The sequence below is a fragment of the Trachemys scripta genome, chromosome 7 (assembly GCF_013100865.1).
Source record: "Trachemys scripta elegans isolate TJP31775 chromosome 7, CAS_Tse_1.0, whole genome shotgun sequence".
Taxonomy (NCBI): Eukaryota; Metazoa; Chordata; order Testudines; family Emydidae; genus Trachemys; species Trachemys scripta.
In genome coordinates, this window is record NC_048304.1 from 54,497,175 (window position 1) to 54,516,551 (window position 19,377).

Here is a 19,377-nt window from a genome sequence, read left to right on the forward strand (position 1 = left end):
AGCAACAGAGGGTCCTGTGGCACCTTTGAGACTAACAGAAGTATTGGGAGCATAAGCTTTCCTGGGTAAGAACCTCACATGTCTGGTGAGCACACACTCTTCCTACATATCCCAGCATGCACTCTGATGTCAGCCCGAGGTGTTGTCCTCCGGCCGGTGGGGACTGCCAGTCCCAGCATGCACGCGGGCCCCGTAGCATGCTGGGACTGGCGGTGTCCCGCGGGGCGGGCGGAAGCCGGAAGCGGCGCGGCGGAAGCGGGTCCCGGCTGGCGGGGGTCGGCAGGTGATACTGGGCGGCGCAGAGCCATCTTACCCGGCCGGGGAGGGGAGTCCGGCCGCTGCCTGCGCCAGGAGAGGAGTCGGGACCGGGCTGCGGGGGAGCCTTCGCGGGGAGCTGGGGCCATGGAGCGCTAGAGACCGGCACCCCGGAGCCGCGCGGTCCCAGCCCCGGGAGGCGGCGGCGGCGGCAGCTCCGCGTCCGTCAGCCGCTGGAGCGGCGCCCCCGCACTTGCCCGCCGGCCCCATGGAGCAGGAAACGCTGCCAGCGCTCTGGTAGCCACCCCCGGGACACAGCTTCCTATTCCCCCTCGGGGCACCGATCCGGGGCATCGCTCCTCCTATCCAACACCTCCTGGGCAGCCCCCTCCCCGGGCACTGACCCCTGGGGCCACCGCGCCCCCCACCTCCTGGGCACTGACCACGGGTATCACTGTTTTCCTTCCTCCACCCCAGGGACCGACCCCAGCGACACGGCTCCTTTCCTTCCCCGGACACCGAGCCCTGGGACACTGACCCGGGCATCGCTCCTCCCCAGAGCCCTCCAACCTTCCCCTGCCCAGGGCGCTGCTTTTCCCTTCGCTCTTCCTCCTACACCTGGGGCTGTTTCACCCACGACGCGCCCCCTGCCTCCCAAGCAGTGCGTGAGGACCACCCCCCATCCCGACCCCTCACGAGAACAGGGGAGGTTTTACATCCATTCAAACACAGGAAGTGTCCCACCTCCAGCCCCCCACTACTTTTTTTTGTGACGGGGAGAAAGCAGATTTTTTTTTTTTGCACTTGTAGTGAGAGAAAAGCACAACCTCAGGGAGACCTGAATCTATAGTGAAACTTAAAAGAAACAAACAACCCCCTTTTCCCCTATCAGACTCACTAGTCACTTGCAGCTGAAACCTTCAGACTTTCCTGTGTCTGTCAGACACACGCCTGTGTCACAGCTGGAAGCATCATTCAACGGACTAACCAAGTCCTAGGGTTTAAGTATGTTTTGTGGACATAAAAGTTTTTAAACTTTTTAAAGAACTTGGTATCTTTGGGATTTTTACGAGTTTCCCTTATTTTATGTCACTTTCCTGATCTCCCCGCTTGAGACAGCTGTTGCTCTGTTTTTTCCCTGGTATTGTAGTATGGGGACCTGAGTGGAGCTGGACTTTTAATTATCGATAAAAGTTGTCCTGGAGTCACGTTCATCCATCTGTCTGAGTGATCAGGTCTGTCCCTTTCCTTCCTCGTGTCTATTGGATGTGATGGAACTCATGTTTGCGGAGTGGGAGGACGGGGAAAGGTTTTCTTTCGAAGACTCTGACCGCTTTGAGGAAGACTCCCTTTGTTCCTTCATCTCTGAGGCGGAGAGCCTTTGCCAGAACTGGAGAGGATGGAGGAAGCAATCAGCTGGACCCAATTCCCCCACTGTCAAAATGAAAGGTGAGAGCACTGAGTTTCACTGGGATGTTCTGGGAGTTTGAGTGAAACTTTTGGGCCACGTGGGGATGGGGAAACAGACATGTTGGAACCACCCAAGGCATGAGCCAAAATCAGTTTGCTAGTAGGGATAGCTTGTGAGTAGAGGTTGCACAAAATTGTGCTAGAAACTTGGATGCAATGATGGTTTCCTATTGGAGGAGATTGTTAGTGCAGGTTTTCTGTAGTGCTCTTCTGTCTCAGACCACATTTGCCAAAGCTGCTGTTAGAAATCTGGAGGGAAAAAACTAAAACCTATGTTGCAATAAGCGAGGTGCATGCTTCAATGGAAATAATTAGTCACAGGTTCCCAGTTGTGTTTAACTGAATAAACTGCTACATAAAGATTCTTACCACAACAAATGCTATAATGAAGTTGTGTGTAGGCTTCCCCCCCCCCCCAATGTACAGCAGTCCATTTTCATGTTCACTCTTCTGTATTTCACTTTATTCTTCTAGTGCCTATAGCAACTTTCAGCAGTAGATGTTGAGCAGGCAGGTATAGAGATCTTATTGCAAGGAGTGACTGAACCAGTAGTGTCAGTTCTGCCCCAAGGTTGATTATATTCCTGCTCTACTGACAATTATCCCCGTCTGGCTGGAGAAAGCCTAATATACAGTACCAGCCTTCAGAAACTGATTTCCAAATAGTGGTAGCTGCTAACTTTTTGTCTGAGCTGACACGTATTTGTATTAAACCATTTTATTGAACAATTGTATTAAATCACTTGTCTAAAGTGACTTTATCTCAGAACTCAGATACCAATCATACTGAATAGAGCCAGGCATAATGCTAGCAGAGCTAGTTCAACCTTGCTTACATAATGACCATTTCTCTTTGTCCTGTGTCCCTCCATAGCTCTGTCAATCCCCATTAATTCTGACCTGTGTGACCTCACCTGCTTTTCTATTACTGCACTCCCCACAGCTCTGCACCTCTATCCTGAGCTACAGCACTTGCTGCTTTTCCAAGCCTAGGGTCCTTCGTGAACAGAGAATGTTGTTTGTAATACATTGTGCTGAAATATGGTAGTTTTGTGATGTACACAAATGTCCTCTTGGCATTAGATTAGGACCAGAAAATGCGTTTTACTTTGAACCATCGTCTTCACATGACAGCCTAATTTTTCTCTGCTTAGTGAACTTGAACACTGGCACTAGTTCAGGATACTTAACCTCCTTTGTCTGTCTCTGCTGAGTGTCATGGAGCTATGAACAATGACTGGGAAGGAAAGGAGCTTGGAAATCTTGCTGAATGAGAGTGCAAGCTGGATGGTTTTTTGAGATGCTGCTGTCATGATACATTTTGGTTTCAGTACTGAACACTCCCAGGTAAAATGAATAAGGAATGGTAGCACCATGAAGTGTCTAGCAAAGCCATGTTATACTGATAGGTAGACACCAGAGCCCTGTTCAAAGCAGCATATAGACAACATGGCTCTTTTGTTTTTGTGTTTCACTTTAAACCCAGTTGCACACACTGGTGCACTGAAAGAGGAGGTGTTGTAGAGCTGAAAAAGTCCAAGTGCAGAGAGGAAAGTCCCCTCGAGTACTACAAAGATAGGGGTGTGAGACTGGTCCATGCAGGGTCAGGGGTCAGATTGCAGGCAGTGGTGTAGCCAGGTTCTAAGTGTTGGGGGAGCAAACATTGGGGGCGCCCCCCTTGGCTCCTCCCCTGGCCCCCCCCCCCCTGGGGCCCCCCCCTTTCCCCCCCCCCCCCCCCCCCCCCAGATTAACCCCGGGGCCCGGCTCGGGATTCCTGCGGGCTTCCAGGGGGTGCAGATACCCCCATCCCCCCGCGGTCCCAGGAGAATCTCTCCTACCCAGCCTGCTCTGCCGGTGTCCCCCGCCGGGCTGCGCTGCCCGGCCCCACCCGCAGGGTCCCGTCCCTCCTGCCCCGGACTCCTGTGCTGCGCCAGGGCCCCCCGTCCAGATAGCATGCCCTGCAGCCCTGGCCCCGGGGAGCCCCTCGCCTGGATCCCCCAGTGCAAGGCACCGGACCCCTGCCGCTCACCTTCTGTCCTGGCCGCCTGTCCCCGGCCAATCCCGGCCCCGCGCCGCGGGCGGATCCCAGCTCCAGCTCGTGAATTGTTGGCCAAGCCTCGCTCCATGGCGCATTAGCAAGGGGCGGGGAGCGCTTGGCCGCCGAGCCCTGATCCGCTGCAGGAGGTGGCTGCGGTGATGTTGGGGCTGCGCTGAGCGTGGGGCGTGATGGCTGAGGAGCCGATCCCCTTCACGCGCCACTCCCCCGCCATGGATCCTCTGGCCGTGCTGCCCCCAGCTCCGGCCCGGCAGGCACCGCTTTTGGGAAATGTGCTGAGGGGAAGCGGCTGCTTTCCCTGCACCCCGCTAGCTATGCTACTGATTGCAGGAGAAAAAAGGTGGAGGTACTCTTTCAAACTCCGCCCACAAAATAAGGGCTGCCCACGAGTCGCCAAAATGAGGCAGTGTTCACTATAGATTGTGCAGATGTTCAAGATACAATTGTGTGTGCTGCTAGACTCTGTTGATTTCTGCCCCCTATTCTGATGGGTGGTTTGGAAGAATATTTGAACTTCTCCAGTGTGATTTAAGGACTGATATGTGTACTACTTTTTCAGCAATGTTTAAGTGTACTGAACACTCATACATCAGAATTTTAGGATAAATGCACCTGCTAAACTCTCATCTCATTTTAATTGCTCAGTATGAGCAAGTGGCAAAAAGACCTTCTTGTAATACTTTCTCTGTATTTTGGGATGGCATTTTCAGCAAATTCACACAATATATTTTTGCTTTCTTTTCAGATGAGGAATCAATAATGTTAAGTAGGAATGCATTTTGTCCCCCATATGGGTACTAGTACTTGTTGAATCTACACTAGCACTCATTAATTTAGCTGAACTGGTAATAACTTAATTAGGGAATTTCAGGAAAACATTCCCACTGTAGTCAAAGCTTTTGAGAGCAACTAAAAATCCTTCCTAACTTGCTATTTAACAACTCTTGGCAATAGTATACATTTTACTTCAGAAGAATTGTTGATTTCATTACTTCAGTCCATTCAATTGCTTGTTCCTGCTTCTTAGACTCAGGTCATAAGGGGCTATCATGATCTTCTAGTCTGACTGCCACACTGCAGACCACAGAACCTTATCCACCCACTCCTGTATTAGACCCCTAACCTCTGGCTGAGTTACTGAAGTCTTCAAATCATGATTTAAACACTTGAAGTTACAGAGAATCCACCATTTACACTAGTTTAAACCTGAAAGTGATCCGTGCTCCATGCTGCAGAGGAAGGTGAAAAACCCCCAGGGTCTCTGTCAATCTGACCTGGGGGAAATTCCTTCCTGACCCCAAATATGGTGATCAGTTGTATCCTGAGTATATGGGCAAGACCTACCAGACAGACACCTGGGAAAGAATTCTCTGTAGTATCTCCGAGCCCTCCCCTTCTAGTGTCTCCATCTTACTCAGTGCGCTGAAAGTGAAGAAAGATACAGTCTTACACCTGATGTTTGGTAATTGCCTTTTTGCAGTATTGATCAGCAGCTTTCAAATTTACTAGTTGGACTGAGAAACCAGGCACCCAGTGAATTCAGCACTGTGAAGACTGGAAAAATAAGTTGAGCTAGCCAGCTTTCTACTGAACCATGTTATTAAATGACCTTTCCACCTTCCAGAAATTTATGGAATTTAGCAAACCAAGCCCCTGTAATGTTTCACAGCTCCACCCCTCCCGTATCATTTGATCCCATCCATTAGCCATTCAAGGATTGTGCCCAGCCTCCTTTCCTCTAAGCTTCAAGGCAATTTTTTATTTTCTAATAGGCATAACAAAGACCTCAGTGGTCTCATCATTGACCTTTTAATTTGTTTAAAATAGTTAATTTACATTTGAAACTAGATGCTAATATTTCTAGTATGAAAAATCTTTTCAAGCATATGATCATGTAAACACTTCCGTGGTAGATAAAACAGCTCAAAATCCAATTGCCTCCCCTGCACATATGCACACACAAATCCATTGTGTTGGGTTTTTCTGAAAAATGTTTTTCACATTCCTGTCTTCCCACCCCCGATCTCTTCTGTCTCAAGTCTCTCAAGGACAGATGTTTACCAAACACTTCAGAAGGCTGCCAGGAATACTGAAGAACTGTGAAGTATTGTATTCCCAATTCTTTTTGCTCAATTTGTATTTGTGCTTTCGCACCAGCTTCTCCTGAAAGTATAGTGACAACTCAAACCTGTGTAGTAATAAAACTATTCATATACAGGCAACTCATGTGAAGAAAAAGCTTAAATTTGCTTTTACAGCAAACTTTAATAGTTATACAGTGTGTTCTGAAAGGCTAGAGCTTGTACAGAGAAATTGTGGCAGCAGGTGGTCATCTAGAAAACATCCTCATTAGTTGCAGAAGGTTAGTAGCAGCAGGTTTAAATTAATAGGCACCAGGTTTAAAACAAACAAAAGGAAGTACCGTATTTTCCGGCGTATAAGACGACTGGGCGTATAAGACGACCCCCAACTTTTCCAGTTAAAATATAGAGTTTGGGATATACTCGCCGTATAAGACTACCCCTCTTCCAATGCACACCAAAAAAAAATTAAAAAAACATCAGATTTGATTTCAATATGGTAATTTTAATTCAAATGCTTATGACATGCAGGTACTTAGCAGGAAAACTGTCACTTATAAACATAAGGCTGTTTGTCATCAAACATGTAAACATAAAACAGTGCAAGTGGATTAAACTTTTCCTAATTCACTCTAAAGCTGAAAGGAAGGATAAGACAATAAACCCATGGGAGCTGCCATGCTGTTTGTTTTCTAAGCTGTCAACCAAACTGGAACTGATGATGATAGGAGGAAGATAACAAACAAGAGAGAGAGAGCAAGTGCCGGGCAAGTCCCTGGCAAGTTAGCAACGCCCATCATAACTGCAAGCTACGGCATTTTTACAGGGTTTGCTGGCGTGACAGTTTCCCTTTAAAAGCCTTCAAAATCCTCCTGTTCGTCATCTGATATCATAAGTACATTAATGATATCTTGTGATACATTTGTAAGGCAGTCATCGTATGGATCGAATTCCGTATCAGATGGTGTGGTCTCAGCTTCGGCTTCCTCTTCATCTTGCCACAAGTAGTCGTCCTCCATACCATCTAATGAATTTGATATGCCACACTTCTTGAAAGACTTGATTACTGTTTCTGCATCAATATCATTCCAGGCTTTTATGACAAACTTGCACAAAACATCCAACTGTGGAGCACGCATGTTTCCTCCTTTTGTGAATGACTTTTCGCCGCTAACCATCCATTCATTCCACTGTTCTTGAATGCGATCTTTAAATGGCTTGTTTAGGCACACATCCAGTGGCTGTACCAACAATGTCAATCCTGCAGGAATAACTGCTGCATCTGTGTTTAGTCTTGCAAGCATTTGCTTGGTGCTGGGAGTTAAATGAGCCCTGAACATATCCCACACCAGTAGACTACATTTTTGAATAAGTCCACCTGGTCGCCTGCTCCATACATTATCAAGCCATAGCTTTACCCCTTCTTCATCCATCCAGCCTTTTTCATTCACATGTACAAAACAACCAACAGGGAACTTGAATTTCGGCATTGTTTTTCTTTTAAAAATAATCATTGGTCTCAGTTTGGCGCCATCAGCTGTGCATCCTAGTACCACTGTAAAACTGGACTTCTCATGTCCTGTTGTTTTAATTAAAATTGTTTTTTCACCTTTTTGATGGACAGTTTTATTTCCAACCATATCAAAATTCATTGGAGTTTCATCCATATTTCCAATACTACTTAACGCATAGCCATGTTTAGTGCGCTGTTGTATTACGTATCGATGGAAACTATTTACTTTGCTATCAAGATCTGCAGGTAATTTTGGGGCAATTTTCATCTTTTGCCTCAGTACCATATTATGCCTTCCCATGAATCTAGTACACCAGGATACAGTGGCCTTAAATCTGTTGCTGTGATCTGGGTTAGATTTGGCCCACTGAAGTGCAAACAAATGTATTTTATTTCGTGTCACTCCATAACTGTTTTGGCGATGCTCATTCACCATGTCTGCTACATGTTTTTCAAGTTCTGGCCAATGTGGAGTGCCTCTTCTTAATGCACACTTACCCCTTGGCATACTCTTTAATGCTTTTTCATTTGCTTTCCAGTCCCGAACCATCTTTTCTGTTACTCCATATTGTCTTGCAGCAGCGCAGTTATTATGTTCCATGGCAAAGTTTACAACTTTAAGTTTGAAACTGGCTTCATATTTCTTTCTTCTTGCTGGTGGAGCCATGATGGGGTTTTGACTGTTGGACATTTGTATACTGTACTGTATGTACTGGTGCTATACTGTATGAACAGGTACAGATACTGGTGCTGTACTGTATGTGGTACCCAGTATACAACAACCAGCCAATCACGGCAAGCGATGTACCTTACCGGCAATTGGCTGGTTGTTGTATACAAAGCCTGCTTGGATTGGTCAGCTCTCCCTGCCTGCCCAGCCCTCCCTGTCTCCAAGACTATCAGAGCGGTAGCGCAAACACGCCTCTTTCACCCGTCTGGCCCGCCCTTGTATCCTATTACCTCCTTCTCTGCCTCTCAGATCTCGCACATGCGCGCCTGCGCCGCTTCACTGCAGTCCTCAGGAGCGAGATCTGAGAGGCAGAGAAGGAGGTACGGTAATAGGATACAAGGGCGGGCCAGACGGGTGAAAGAGGCGTGTTTTTCTGGGCACAGCGCCGCTCTATCTCTGTTTTCCATACCCCGGGCATCCCGGACGCCTGCAGCTTGCTCCGCCCTTCACTTACACCTTCCCGGTGAGGCGCCCCCTCACCTCGTCATCGGGCGGGGATGCGGCCGCGGCCGTTTTTGAGCTCCCCCCACCATATGCGGCGACCGCAGATTCTCCAGTCCGGCTCAGAAGTTTCAGCACCCGCCATATAAGACGACACCCGGCGTATAAGACGACCCCCGACTTTTGAGAAGATTTTCCTGGGTTAAAAAGTAGTCTTATACGCCAGAAAATACAGTATTTCTTTACACAACACAGTCAACCCATGAAACTCTTTGCCAGAGGATGTTGTGAAGGCCAAGACTATAACAGGGTTCAAAAAAGAACTAGATGGGCAGGGATGGTGTCCCTAGCCTCTGTTTGCCAGAAGCTGGGAATGGGTGACAGGGGATGGATCACTTGATCATTACCTGTTCTGTTCATTCCCTCTGAGGTACTTGGCATTGGTCACTGTCGGAAGACTGGATACTGGGCTAGATGGACCTTTGGTCTGACCCAGTATGACCATTATTATGTTCTTATGGTAGGACTCCTTTGAAGAGGTTTAAATTATAGTATACTATGTCAGTTGGAAAAAAGCCTCTGCCAAACTACTGGGACCACCCACTGTGTTAAGTTTGGGGTGCCATGCTTTGAAAAATCAAACTGGAGCGAGACAGAGGAGAGCATCTAGAACAGAGGTGGGCAAACTATGGCCTGCAGGCCACATCCAGCCCGCAGGACCTTCCTGTCTGGCCCCTGAGTCTAGCCCCCCGCTCCTCCCCTGCTGTTCCCCCTCCCCCGCAGCCTCAGCTCACTCCGCTGCCGGTGCAATGCTCTGGGCGGCAGGGCTGTGAGCTCCTGAGGCAGCGCAGCTGCAGAGCCGGGACCTGACCTGGTGCTCTGTGCTGCCAGTGGCGTGACTGGCTCCAGCCGGGTGGCGTGGCTGCCTATCCTGGTGCTCTGGGCGGCACGGCTGTAGCGCCGCCAGCCACCAGTGCTCCAGGCAGCACGGTAAGGGAGCGGGGGGTTGGATAGAGGGCAGGGGATTTTGGGGTGGTGGTCAGGGGCCAGAGGTAGGGGTCGGGGTGGTCCTCATGCCAAAAAGTTTGTCTGCCCCTGATCTAGAACCCTAGAAGGTTTGGCAGAGAGACCTGAGGAAAGGCTGAGGGCATGATCGGTTTTGAGAGAAGACTCAGTGATAGAACAGTGTTTAAATTTGTAAAATGTGATGTAAAGAGGACAGTGGCTAAGGGTATGTCTTCACTAGCAACGTTAAAGCACTGCCACGGCCGCGCTTTAATGTGGCTGTGTAGTCGCGGCACCAGCGCTGGGAGAGAGCTTTCTGTTTAAAAACAAAACAAAACACCCACCTCAATGATGGGAGTGTAGTGGCAGTTAATAAGGAGAGAAAGAATGAATGGGATCCAGAGAGCAACAGCCCCTCATTCTGTGCTTTCCCTTATGTTTTACTGCTCTCCACACTCGAGAGGTCTATGGAGATATCTGAGGTATTGTCTCTGTGGTGTATTATATACAGATGTAGAAGAACTTGGGGGTGGTGATATTTAAAATGTGCACTGCGTAGCTTGCTGCTGTGGTGCAGCTTTTACTAGTGTGTTGCATGACCTGAACTTAATTCTTCTAGTTTGTTTGTGTTGTGGGAAGAGGGGTTTTTGCAAATATAACCCAGTCTTTATGCATATAGAACAGACAGATACAACACATCTGCTCATCATGTCTGAAATGGTTAAACGAATCTGCCCACATAGAACTGCAAATATTATAGTGCATTACTGCTCCCAAATATATTAACAAAGCAACTATTAAAAACCTGGTGGCCGGCGTGTAAAAGCCACATATAAACACTCAGCGAAAGTTTCCTGTAAAGAAGTAAAGTAAACCCTTTAAAAACTAGAGAAAATACCACAAAAACACATGATCTGATGAGAGATCAGATACTGCTGAAAATAGGTCTGCTCACATGGTGATGTTGGGGGAGGACTCAGATGCTAGCAGTACGTAGACTTTTCTAGACCATTGTTTCTCAAAAAATGGTCCATGGACTGGCGCCAGTCCCTGAGATCTCCCTGACACAGTTTAGGAAGGCAGCAGGCCGGTCCCTGGTATAAAAAAAAGGTTAAGAAACACAGCTCTAGACTATCAGTCAACCCAGGGAATGTTGTTTCACCTGTTTTGTGGTGGATATTACAGGTGTCAGTGACTCTTTAAATAGCAGCAGGGTAAACTAAAGTTAATTAGGAAACAGTTCGTGGATTATTAGAATAATTGGGGCTATGGAATTAGCTTCATGGGGAGGTTATGGAATCACCAGCACTGGAGAGACTATAAGCGAGGCATTAGGTACTATTTTGTCAGGATCGGTTTTGTAGTGTGCCTAGCACTGTGGGGCTTGGTTTATGACTAGGTCCCCTAGGCACTACGGTAACACCACTGGTACTGCAATTACTGTAATAATAATCTTCGGTGCAGAAATGTGGGCCACAGAAGCAACACAGAGTTCTTTCCCAAACTCAACATTTTGCTTTTGTGATTCAGGTGGTACCCAGCGATATCTCCATCTTTTAGGAGTCTTTTCCTATTAGGTGAATAGCTACCTAAAGCATATGCCTGCCTCTTCACCTTCATTATATTCCCCACCCCCTTTAGAAGCCCAAAGTAATTATTTCCAGGCTCCCTTGAGACCATTTAGTGTGTGTGTGTGTGTGTGTGTGTGTGTGTGTGTGTGTGTGTGTGTGTGTGTTCGTCCCCGTCCCCCTCCCCCAAGAACGAGATCATAAAAAGTTACTGGGGAGAAGTTTGATTTTTTTGTTTTTTACTAACTACCATTGGGCTGGACATTGGAAAAACTCAGATATAACCCTCCCCCTAAAATTACACATTGCGATTCCCTTTCTTTCACTAGTGTCTTATGGGTTTTTGTCTTTGCCTTGGTTTGGAATTTCTCTCCCCTTTTTATTCATAGGTCTTCCTGGATTCCCTCTTAGTACTTAATATCTATCCTCACCAACACGCCTTGTAGAGACCCTCCGATTGCTAGAGGATTGGAGATCACAGATGAGTTTCCAAAAGAATTATGGTAATCACGCCTTTCCTTCTAGGGACTGAGTGCAAGGCTGTTTTACCCCAGGGGATGAGGATCTGTGTTTGGTCCTAAACTCTGATTTGCTGCTAAGCCCCCTTCTATTTTCTTCCCTTCCCTTTCTACCTTCTCTGTTTGTCCTTATACTTATTTAACCTGTGCTCCTGCTCATAGCTCATTTCCCAGTGGTAACAGCAGAAGTGGCATTATCTTTGTCAGTTTCATTCTGCTGGGCCACTGGTATGATCTGGTGCTGTGGGCATGGAGAGCAAGGAGAGACTAATTATATTGCTGTCACAGCCACAGCTAGGCCGGCTCCTGCCCAGAGTTCTGCCCCCAGTGCATCCCTGGATCACCAGTTAGAATAGCAGTGTGGAACTAAGAAAGAGCTGCTGCTGCTCTGATGGTTACAAATATAGGTATGGGGAACATGTAATTCCTCCCTCCATTAAAACTGTGAGGTGTGGTAAAACCATGAGCTTTGCTGCAGTGAGAAGAGCTTCTACTATGTAAGAGTATCCCAGGTGATTTTATTGAATCTCAACTTCTAGATTTGCTAAGCCTGTTCTCAAAACAGCTAACCTTTCTAAAATGAAGATGAATATTTTCAACTCTCTCAGCTGATCGTTAGTGATGTTACATATATATTGTTCTGTCCCCAAAAGCAGCTATTTGGCTCCTTAAAATTTCCAGACTTGGTTCATCTCCAAAATGGTTTAGTGGATTCATGAGACTAAACTGGCAATAGTCCAAGTTATACAGATCTGTGCTCTGTATTTGCACTGTCTCTGGTTCAAATGTGGTGAATGTAATCTGCTTCAAGAGCCAGTGGTCAAATGCAACATACTGTGACAATTTATAACTTGGGAACTCCAGTTCAGTTTGAAGAAGAGCAACAAAACCAGAAGATGATGTTACATAAACTATTTATAGGGAAACTTTACTCTTTTTATGTTTTTCATGGAAGCTATGCCTCCCAGAATGCTTTAGTTAAACAGAGGCATTAGGAGGGCATAAACAAGGGAGGTTTTCAGGTGAGATTTGAGAAGTAAAGCCTGTTCCACTTACCAGGTAGCTACAGAAAAGGCTTTCATGTCAGTAGTGGCAAGACTGAGGAGGGACTTGAAGCTTTGCATTACTTCACTGAGAAAAATAGTTAGTGTGTGGATTACTTTGTTCTTTGTAAGGTGTGGTGTAATAACCATATTGTAGTGTCAGGCCTTGCTCTGCTTCCACAGTAGTTACCTTAATGTGTCAGCAAATGCATGCTCAGTATAATGACTTAAATATTCAAAGTGTTTTTCTTCCTGAAATACTGAAATGCCATATGAAAACAGCTATTCGGTATAACTGAGATGAGGCATATGGGCTGCTATGATGTCTAGGTTTTCTTTTTAAAAATATATGTATAATTAAGGGTTACTGTATAGGATATTCATGAAAACTGAGATGCCCTGACATGTTTTCATATGTGCTCAGAGTTGAAGGCAGTCCTAATGGCTCACAGTAGGTTGTTGGCATGGATGTCATGTAATGCTACTGATTAGTCTCTAGTCCAGGGGTCGGCAACCTTTCAGAAGTGGTGTGCCGAGTCTTCATTTATTCACTCTAATTTAAAAAAAGAACAGGAGTACTTGTGGCACCTTAGAGACTAACAAATTTATTAGAGCATAAGCTTTTGTGGGCTACAGCCCACTTCTTCGGATGAAGAATGAAACTCTAATTTAAGGTTTCGCGTGCCAGTCATACATTTTAACATTTTTAGAAGGTCTCTTTCTATAAGTCTATAATATATAACTAAACTATTGTTGTGTGTAAAGTAAATAAGGTTTTAAAAATGTTTAAGAAGCTTCATTTAAAGTTAAATTAAAATGCAGAGCCCCCGGACTGGTGGGCAGGACCTGGGCAATGTGAATGCCAATGAAAATCAGCTCGCGTGCCGCCTTCGGCACACATGCCATAGGTTGCCTACACCTGCTCTAGTCCATACTAGGTTTTTTGATTGTTTCTGGGTGCTGGATGATAGTATTTTTACTAGTTTGCTGTGGAAAAAGATACACACAAGCTCTGGAATACACACCTAAATATAAGTAAAACTGCCTTCACTAAATAAGGACACTCCACCAGAGAGCTCGCTCACATTATGGAACCTGCTTCAGTACGGGCGGGCGGGGACGGGACCCACTAACTGCTCACCCCAGTTGTCCCTGACCACCTCACACTGGAACCCATATGGGGTATCACAAAACAATTACAACTCATACTTGAGGAAGACTGCATCCTGAAATAAATCTTTCCCATACTCCCTCGTCTGACCTTCAAACAACCCCCGAACCTCTCCAAGCTCATCATCAGAAGCAAGCTCCCCACAGACCAGTACCCATCAACTCAAAGCAGCACCAGACCCTGCCAGAATAACAGATTCAAAACCTGCGGACGTATCTCCACTGCTACAATGATCAACACCTTCCACAATGCACCTTTCAAGATCCATGGGTCCTACACGTGCCTGTCACAACATGGGGTGTACCTCATCCTGTGCACTAAATGTCCCAACAACAGCAGCTATGTGGGTGAAATCAGGCAATCACTATGCTCTCAAATGAACTTGCACAGGAAAATGATAAAAGGCAAAAACACCCCATCACCTGTGATTGAACACTTTTCACAAAGCCATTGCTCAATATCTGACCTCTTACTCCTGGTCCTCAAAGGAAACCTGCACAACACTTTCAAAAGGCAGGCCTCAGAGCTTAAATTCATAACTCTGCTGGACACTAAAAACTATGGATTTAGCAGAGACACTCTTTTTATGGCTCATCACAGCAATGTGCAACAAACCCTGTTGTCTGCTAACCTTTAATTGCCCTCTTCATTTTAAGTGGTCTCCTACGGCATGTGTGAAACCCCTACGCTAAACAGTTTGTCCCGCCTTGTATTTAGCTCAGATGCTCTGGTTACTTTCTCCAGATCAGACAAAGAGCTCTGTAAAGCTTGTCCCTTCCACCAACAGAAGTTGGTCCAATAAAAGATATTACCTCACCTATGCTGTCTCTTTCATATCCTGGGACCAACACAGCTACAACAGTGCTACAAACAGGAAAAAAAGGATAATCAAACAAGCAAAATGTTAAAAAGAATTATGAAGCCACTGGAAGACTTGCAGCAAAATTGAAGAAATGAGAAAAGTGCACAGGAAGGATCAATGAGTGCTCCCCAGGACCATTGTGCAAATGACACCTGGGTATTCCTGGGAGATCTGGGAAGGCCACTACCTGAGCTGATCATGGTGAGACAAGTTATTGCTCCATAGTTCGTATTGAAGCTAGCTTTCCATTATAAGCTTGATTATTCTTGTACTTGGACACACACATACTTTTGCTCATTTGTTTCATATTGTAAATATGACATTTCGTGGTGTCTTATCAGAGGGTGGGTATTTTTATGAAGACTTGGAGAAATCGTACAACTATCTTGGATTTCAAAATTTCCACTGTTAACTTAGTTCAAAGGTTTTGTGAGGCTTTTTTGTCTCTCCATAGCTCAGAAGTAGCCTATCCTAACAGTCAAAACTGATTCATCTTTTGGTGCTTGAAGTGTAGGAATGTCTTTTAGTATGATTTCAAGGGTTATTATAATAATTAAAGATTTACAACTCATTTCACACAAATACTGAAATCTGTTTAAGCCTAAAATCCAATTATAAAAGTTACTTAAACTGTTCGTCATGGTAAAAAAGCAAATGTTGCAATTTTAGTTGAAACCACCTTAACCCATTCATCCCTTTCCAACCCCCCCCCAACCCCAAAGTTAATGGCACACATCTTATCAAATAGATTAGATTCAATAGTCTTTCCTTTGAATGCATTGATCTTTAACATTTTTAAAGAGGAATATACACAGAATATTGATACAATTATTATCGAAATGGTAGTGGGTCTTGTTTTGATAAAGCATGTTCTACATAATCTAACTTATCTCTTGTGAAGCGCTGGGCTCTGGAGGAATGGGCAGCGGTCAAGAGGCCCTGGTTCTCGCCAGGACTTGTGTGGCCTTGGATGAGTCGCTTTTTTCTCAGTTTCCTGAACCGTAAAATAGCCATACTTATTTATCCACCTCACATATGTTTTGTGAGGCTTAATTAGCTAATGATTGTATAGCTCTTTTAACACACAGTACTAAAAATGTGAAGTATCACTAATTTTTCTGTCCTCTCTAAGTACACTTTTCTATAGAGCAGGGATGGGCAAACTTTTTGGCCCAAGGGCCACATCTGGATATAGAAATTGTATGGCAGGCCATGAATGCTCATGAAATTGGGGGTTGGGGTGCGGGAGGGGTTGAGGGCTCCAGCTGGGGGTGCAGGCTATGGGGTGGGGCCAGAAATTAGGAGTTTGGGGGGAGGAGGGCTCTGGGCTGGGGCAGGGGGTTGGGGTGTGAAGAGTGAGAGCTCTGGCTGGTTGTATGGACTCTGGGGTGGGGGTGCAGGAGGGTGCTCCGGGCTGGGACCAAAGTGTTCAGAGGGCAGGAGGGGGATCAGGTCTGGGGCAGGGGTGCAGGAGGGGGGCAGGGGTGCAGGGTCCGGGTAGCGCTTACCTCAAGCAGCTCCCAGAAGCAGCGGCATGTCCCCCCTCTGGCTCCTACATGGAGGTGCGGCCAGGCGGCTTTGCATGCTGCCCTGTCCGCAGGTGCTGCCCCTGGAGCTCCCATAGGCCACAGTTCCCGGCCAATGGGAGCTGCGGGGGCACCGTACAGAGCCCCTTGGCTGCCCCTACACGTAGGAGCTGGAGGGGGGACATGCCGCTGCTTCTGGGAGCCACGCAGAGCAGGGCAAGCTCCCAACCCCGCTCCCGGTCTGGAGCTCGAGGGCCGGATTAAAACATCTGGAGGGCCGGATGTAGCCCCTGCGCTGTAGTTTGCCCACCCCTGCTATAAAGCATTAGGACATTCTGCAGAAGTAAACTGCTTGTTTGAACTTACACAGAGACATCCCAGCAACTTTATCTTGGCTTTTAGATGATTGCAGGGAAAAAAAATTCAAACAAGAACAACATTTTGTAATCCAACAGTTTAAATTAGGAAAAGTCAAATTAATTTTAAAGCATAAGCACTATTTTGGCAAAGCTGTCAGCTGATTTCTTTATATCTTCCAAAAGCCTGAAGTTGCTGAATAGATTCAGTGCCCTGGGGAGTTTCTAAATTCTCCAGGTCACAGGAAATTAGGAGGACCCATTAATTCTATCAGCTGTTTAAAATTTAGGAGATGTGAAAGGAAATTGACTCATCTGAGCCAATGAAGTACTTGCATTTAAAATTAAGTGCTTATGATTTTCACTGGCTCAGCCAGGAGGTGGTTTCCTATTACTGCCCAAAAACTTGGCTGCGCTTTAAGCCAGTTTATCTGGCTATCAGCCACTGGAATTTTAAGACATGAAGCAAACGTAGATTCAAAAATTAAGGCAGTGTCCAGTTACGCTCCAAGGAAAAGTGTGGTAGAAAACTTTGTGAATGACAGTTTCCCAACCTATAGCTGTTGGGAGCCAGGTGCAGTTGAAAATATCCAAGATCCAAAACTGGAAGTGAGGGATGGGTAGAATAGCAGACACATCTGCTTGTAGCAGCCATGAGCTTCTGGGGTAGGATAGAGAATACGGACAGAGAGAATGTGCTTCTCCCTGGTAGCACACTTGCCATAGAAGATGGAGCCTCAACTACGATCTAGGGACAGGACCTTAAAGTGGAATTCCAGCCTCTTTCCCAGTTGAAGTGGGTAGGGGATCTGGACATTACTTCTAGATGGTCCAATATCTTGTATCATTCTTTTGTTTGGGTTTAGTTCTCTATCAGGTGTCTGGTAAAGTTTCCCAGCCCCTCTTTGTAAGTGACTGGGGGGGAAATGGAGAAATTAAGGGAATAACATAAGAACGAAATAACGTGGGATTTTTGGAAGAAGAAATGGTATAAGGGAAGCGTTGGATGCCACAATGCAGGGGGAGAGAAAACTGGAGAGAGAAGTTTAAAAAAAAAAAAAAAGTCACACTGATAAGAATGTAGCAATGCCATGATCTACTATAGACTATAAAGTAAAATGAAGGCTGTAAGGAGATGATGTAACAAAAGGAACCTTATCCAGAATTTCCAAGTGTATGTAATGAGAATCTCAATGACATAGTCCATTCATCCTGCATGACTTCCAGATGGAAAAGATGGAAAACAAGAATTGGGTGGGGAAAAACTGGAGGCACAAGTTCTTGCTCCATCTCCTGTGCAGTGATATGCAATATTGAAACTCCTTCTGTATTTATCATGGCCGTGCCCCTTCTTTCAGAAATCTTCGTAAGAGATACATATTGCACTAGTGGAATTGCAAGGACTAAAAGGGCTAGTGTTCCAGAATCTAATTTATCGCGGTTGTTACTTGACTTCCCACTAATAAATTACTATAAAGAGTTAATTGTGACTCTGTCTGCTACACTTGTGATTTTTGGGGGTAGGCATGTCTTCACAGTTGGAGATCTAGCCAAGGAATGGAAAAAGTGAGACAGCCTTAACAGTAAATATAGCCAACTTACCATCTGGCCTCTTTAAATATATTAATGAAAACAATACCAGCATGTGGCCAAACCATTCTCACTGGCATCTTGTCAATTTGTATGAGAGAACCAGACTCTTCCTTGAAGTAAATATGCTAAGGAAAATTTTGCTGAATCTGTGCATACTGAGTGTGATTTTATGGAATCTTCACGCTTTATTTTTTCCATATGTTGGACTTACTGTTCTCAGTAATGTGTGTTTTCTATTAAGTGATGGCTACCAAGTAGACTAACTTTTCCATCGTCTAATTTTCTTCTTACCTAAAGAAAATCACCTTTATGATTGGTATTGGGATGTGTTTGGACTAGGCAACATTCTGAATAGTCTTACCCCTAATTTACAGAATTTCATCTGGTTCATCCCCTGGAGACCAGTGCAGGGGGGTTAGATTTTTCTAGTGCTTTCTCCAGACTAGTTTAAATATGCCAAGTGATATTTCTCCTCTCTTGGGGTACTATTCCACTATCTCACCTAAATCTCGCTCTTTTTTGAGTGTCTTCTGCATATTATCACTCATGGGATGCTCTGACTGGTACAGCCTGAGCAGTAGAACTCAGGCTTCAATGCCTTCCTTACCCTTTCCCTTAGTAAATGTCAAATGTTTCTGGGCCAAGGTATAAAAGGGGATGGTATTCCAGCTGCCTAATTTCCTTCCAACCATGAGTGGCTGAACGAAAGTGGAACAGTTCTGGAATACTGCCAGACTGCACAATTACTAGTTAGTTTAGTTATAATTTTAGATTTAACTTAGAAAAGTCTTTAGTGCCAAGATGGCATAACCGAAGACAAAAAAGCCCAGATTTAAGAGATGCATTTCATGTCCAGCTGTGTTTCTGGTGTCCGATACAAATGCAAGATGTTTATCGTGTTTGAGTGAAGGGCATTTCCCTTCAAAATGTTTGCTTTGCTTGACCTTCATGATGTGAGCGAAGAAGGAAAGACAGAAGAGGCTTCAGGCCATCTTACTCCAGAAAGCTCTGTCAGCACAGTTGACTGGAACTGAGAGACAGCAAACCTCCAACAAGTCTCAGAGACTGCCATAGTCTGAGCAAGTATGTAGGAAGGAAAAGTAAATCTGCATCTTTGGCACCGAGTACTAAGGAATCTGTTAGAGCAGAGGTTCCCAAAGTGGGCGATACCGCCCCCTGGGGGGCGCTG

At 45.7% G+C, this 19,377-nt stretch overlaps 1 protein-coding gene across 1 annotated transcript in view; it reads left to right on the forward strand.

Annotated features, from left to right (window-relative positions):
• Positions 1-230: 230 nt before the first annotated feature.
• Positions 231-19,377, forward strand: part of ZSWIM8 (zinc finger SWIM-type containing 8) — a 122,546-nt gene continuing 103,399 nt past the window's right edge. The window contains exon 1 of the mRNA XM_034775129.1: positions 231-1,704. Within this exon, the coding sequence (XP_034631020.1) occupies positions 1,527-1,704 (178 nt within the window). The 5' untranslated portion in view covers positions 231-1,526. The remainder of the gene's footprint in view (positions 1,705-19,377) is intronic.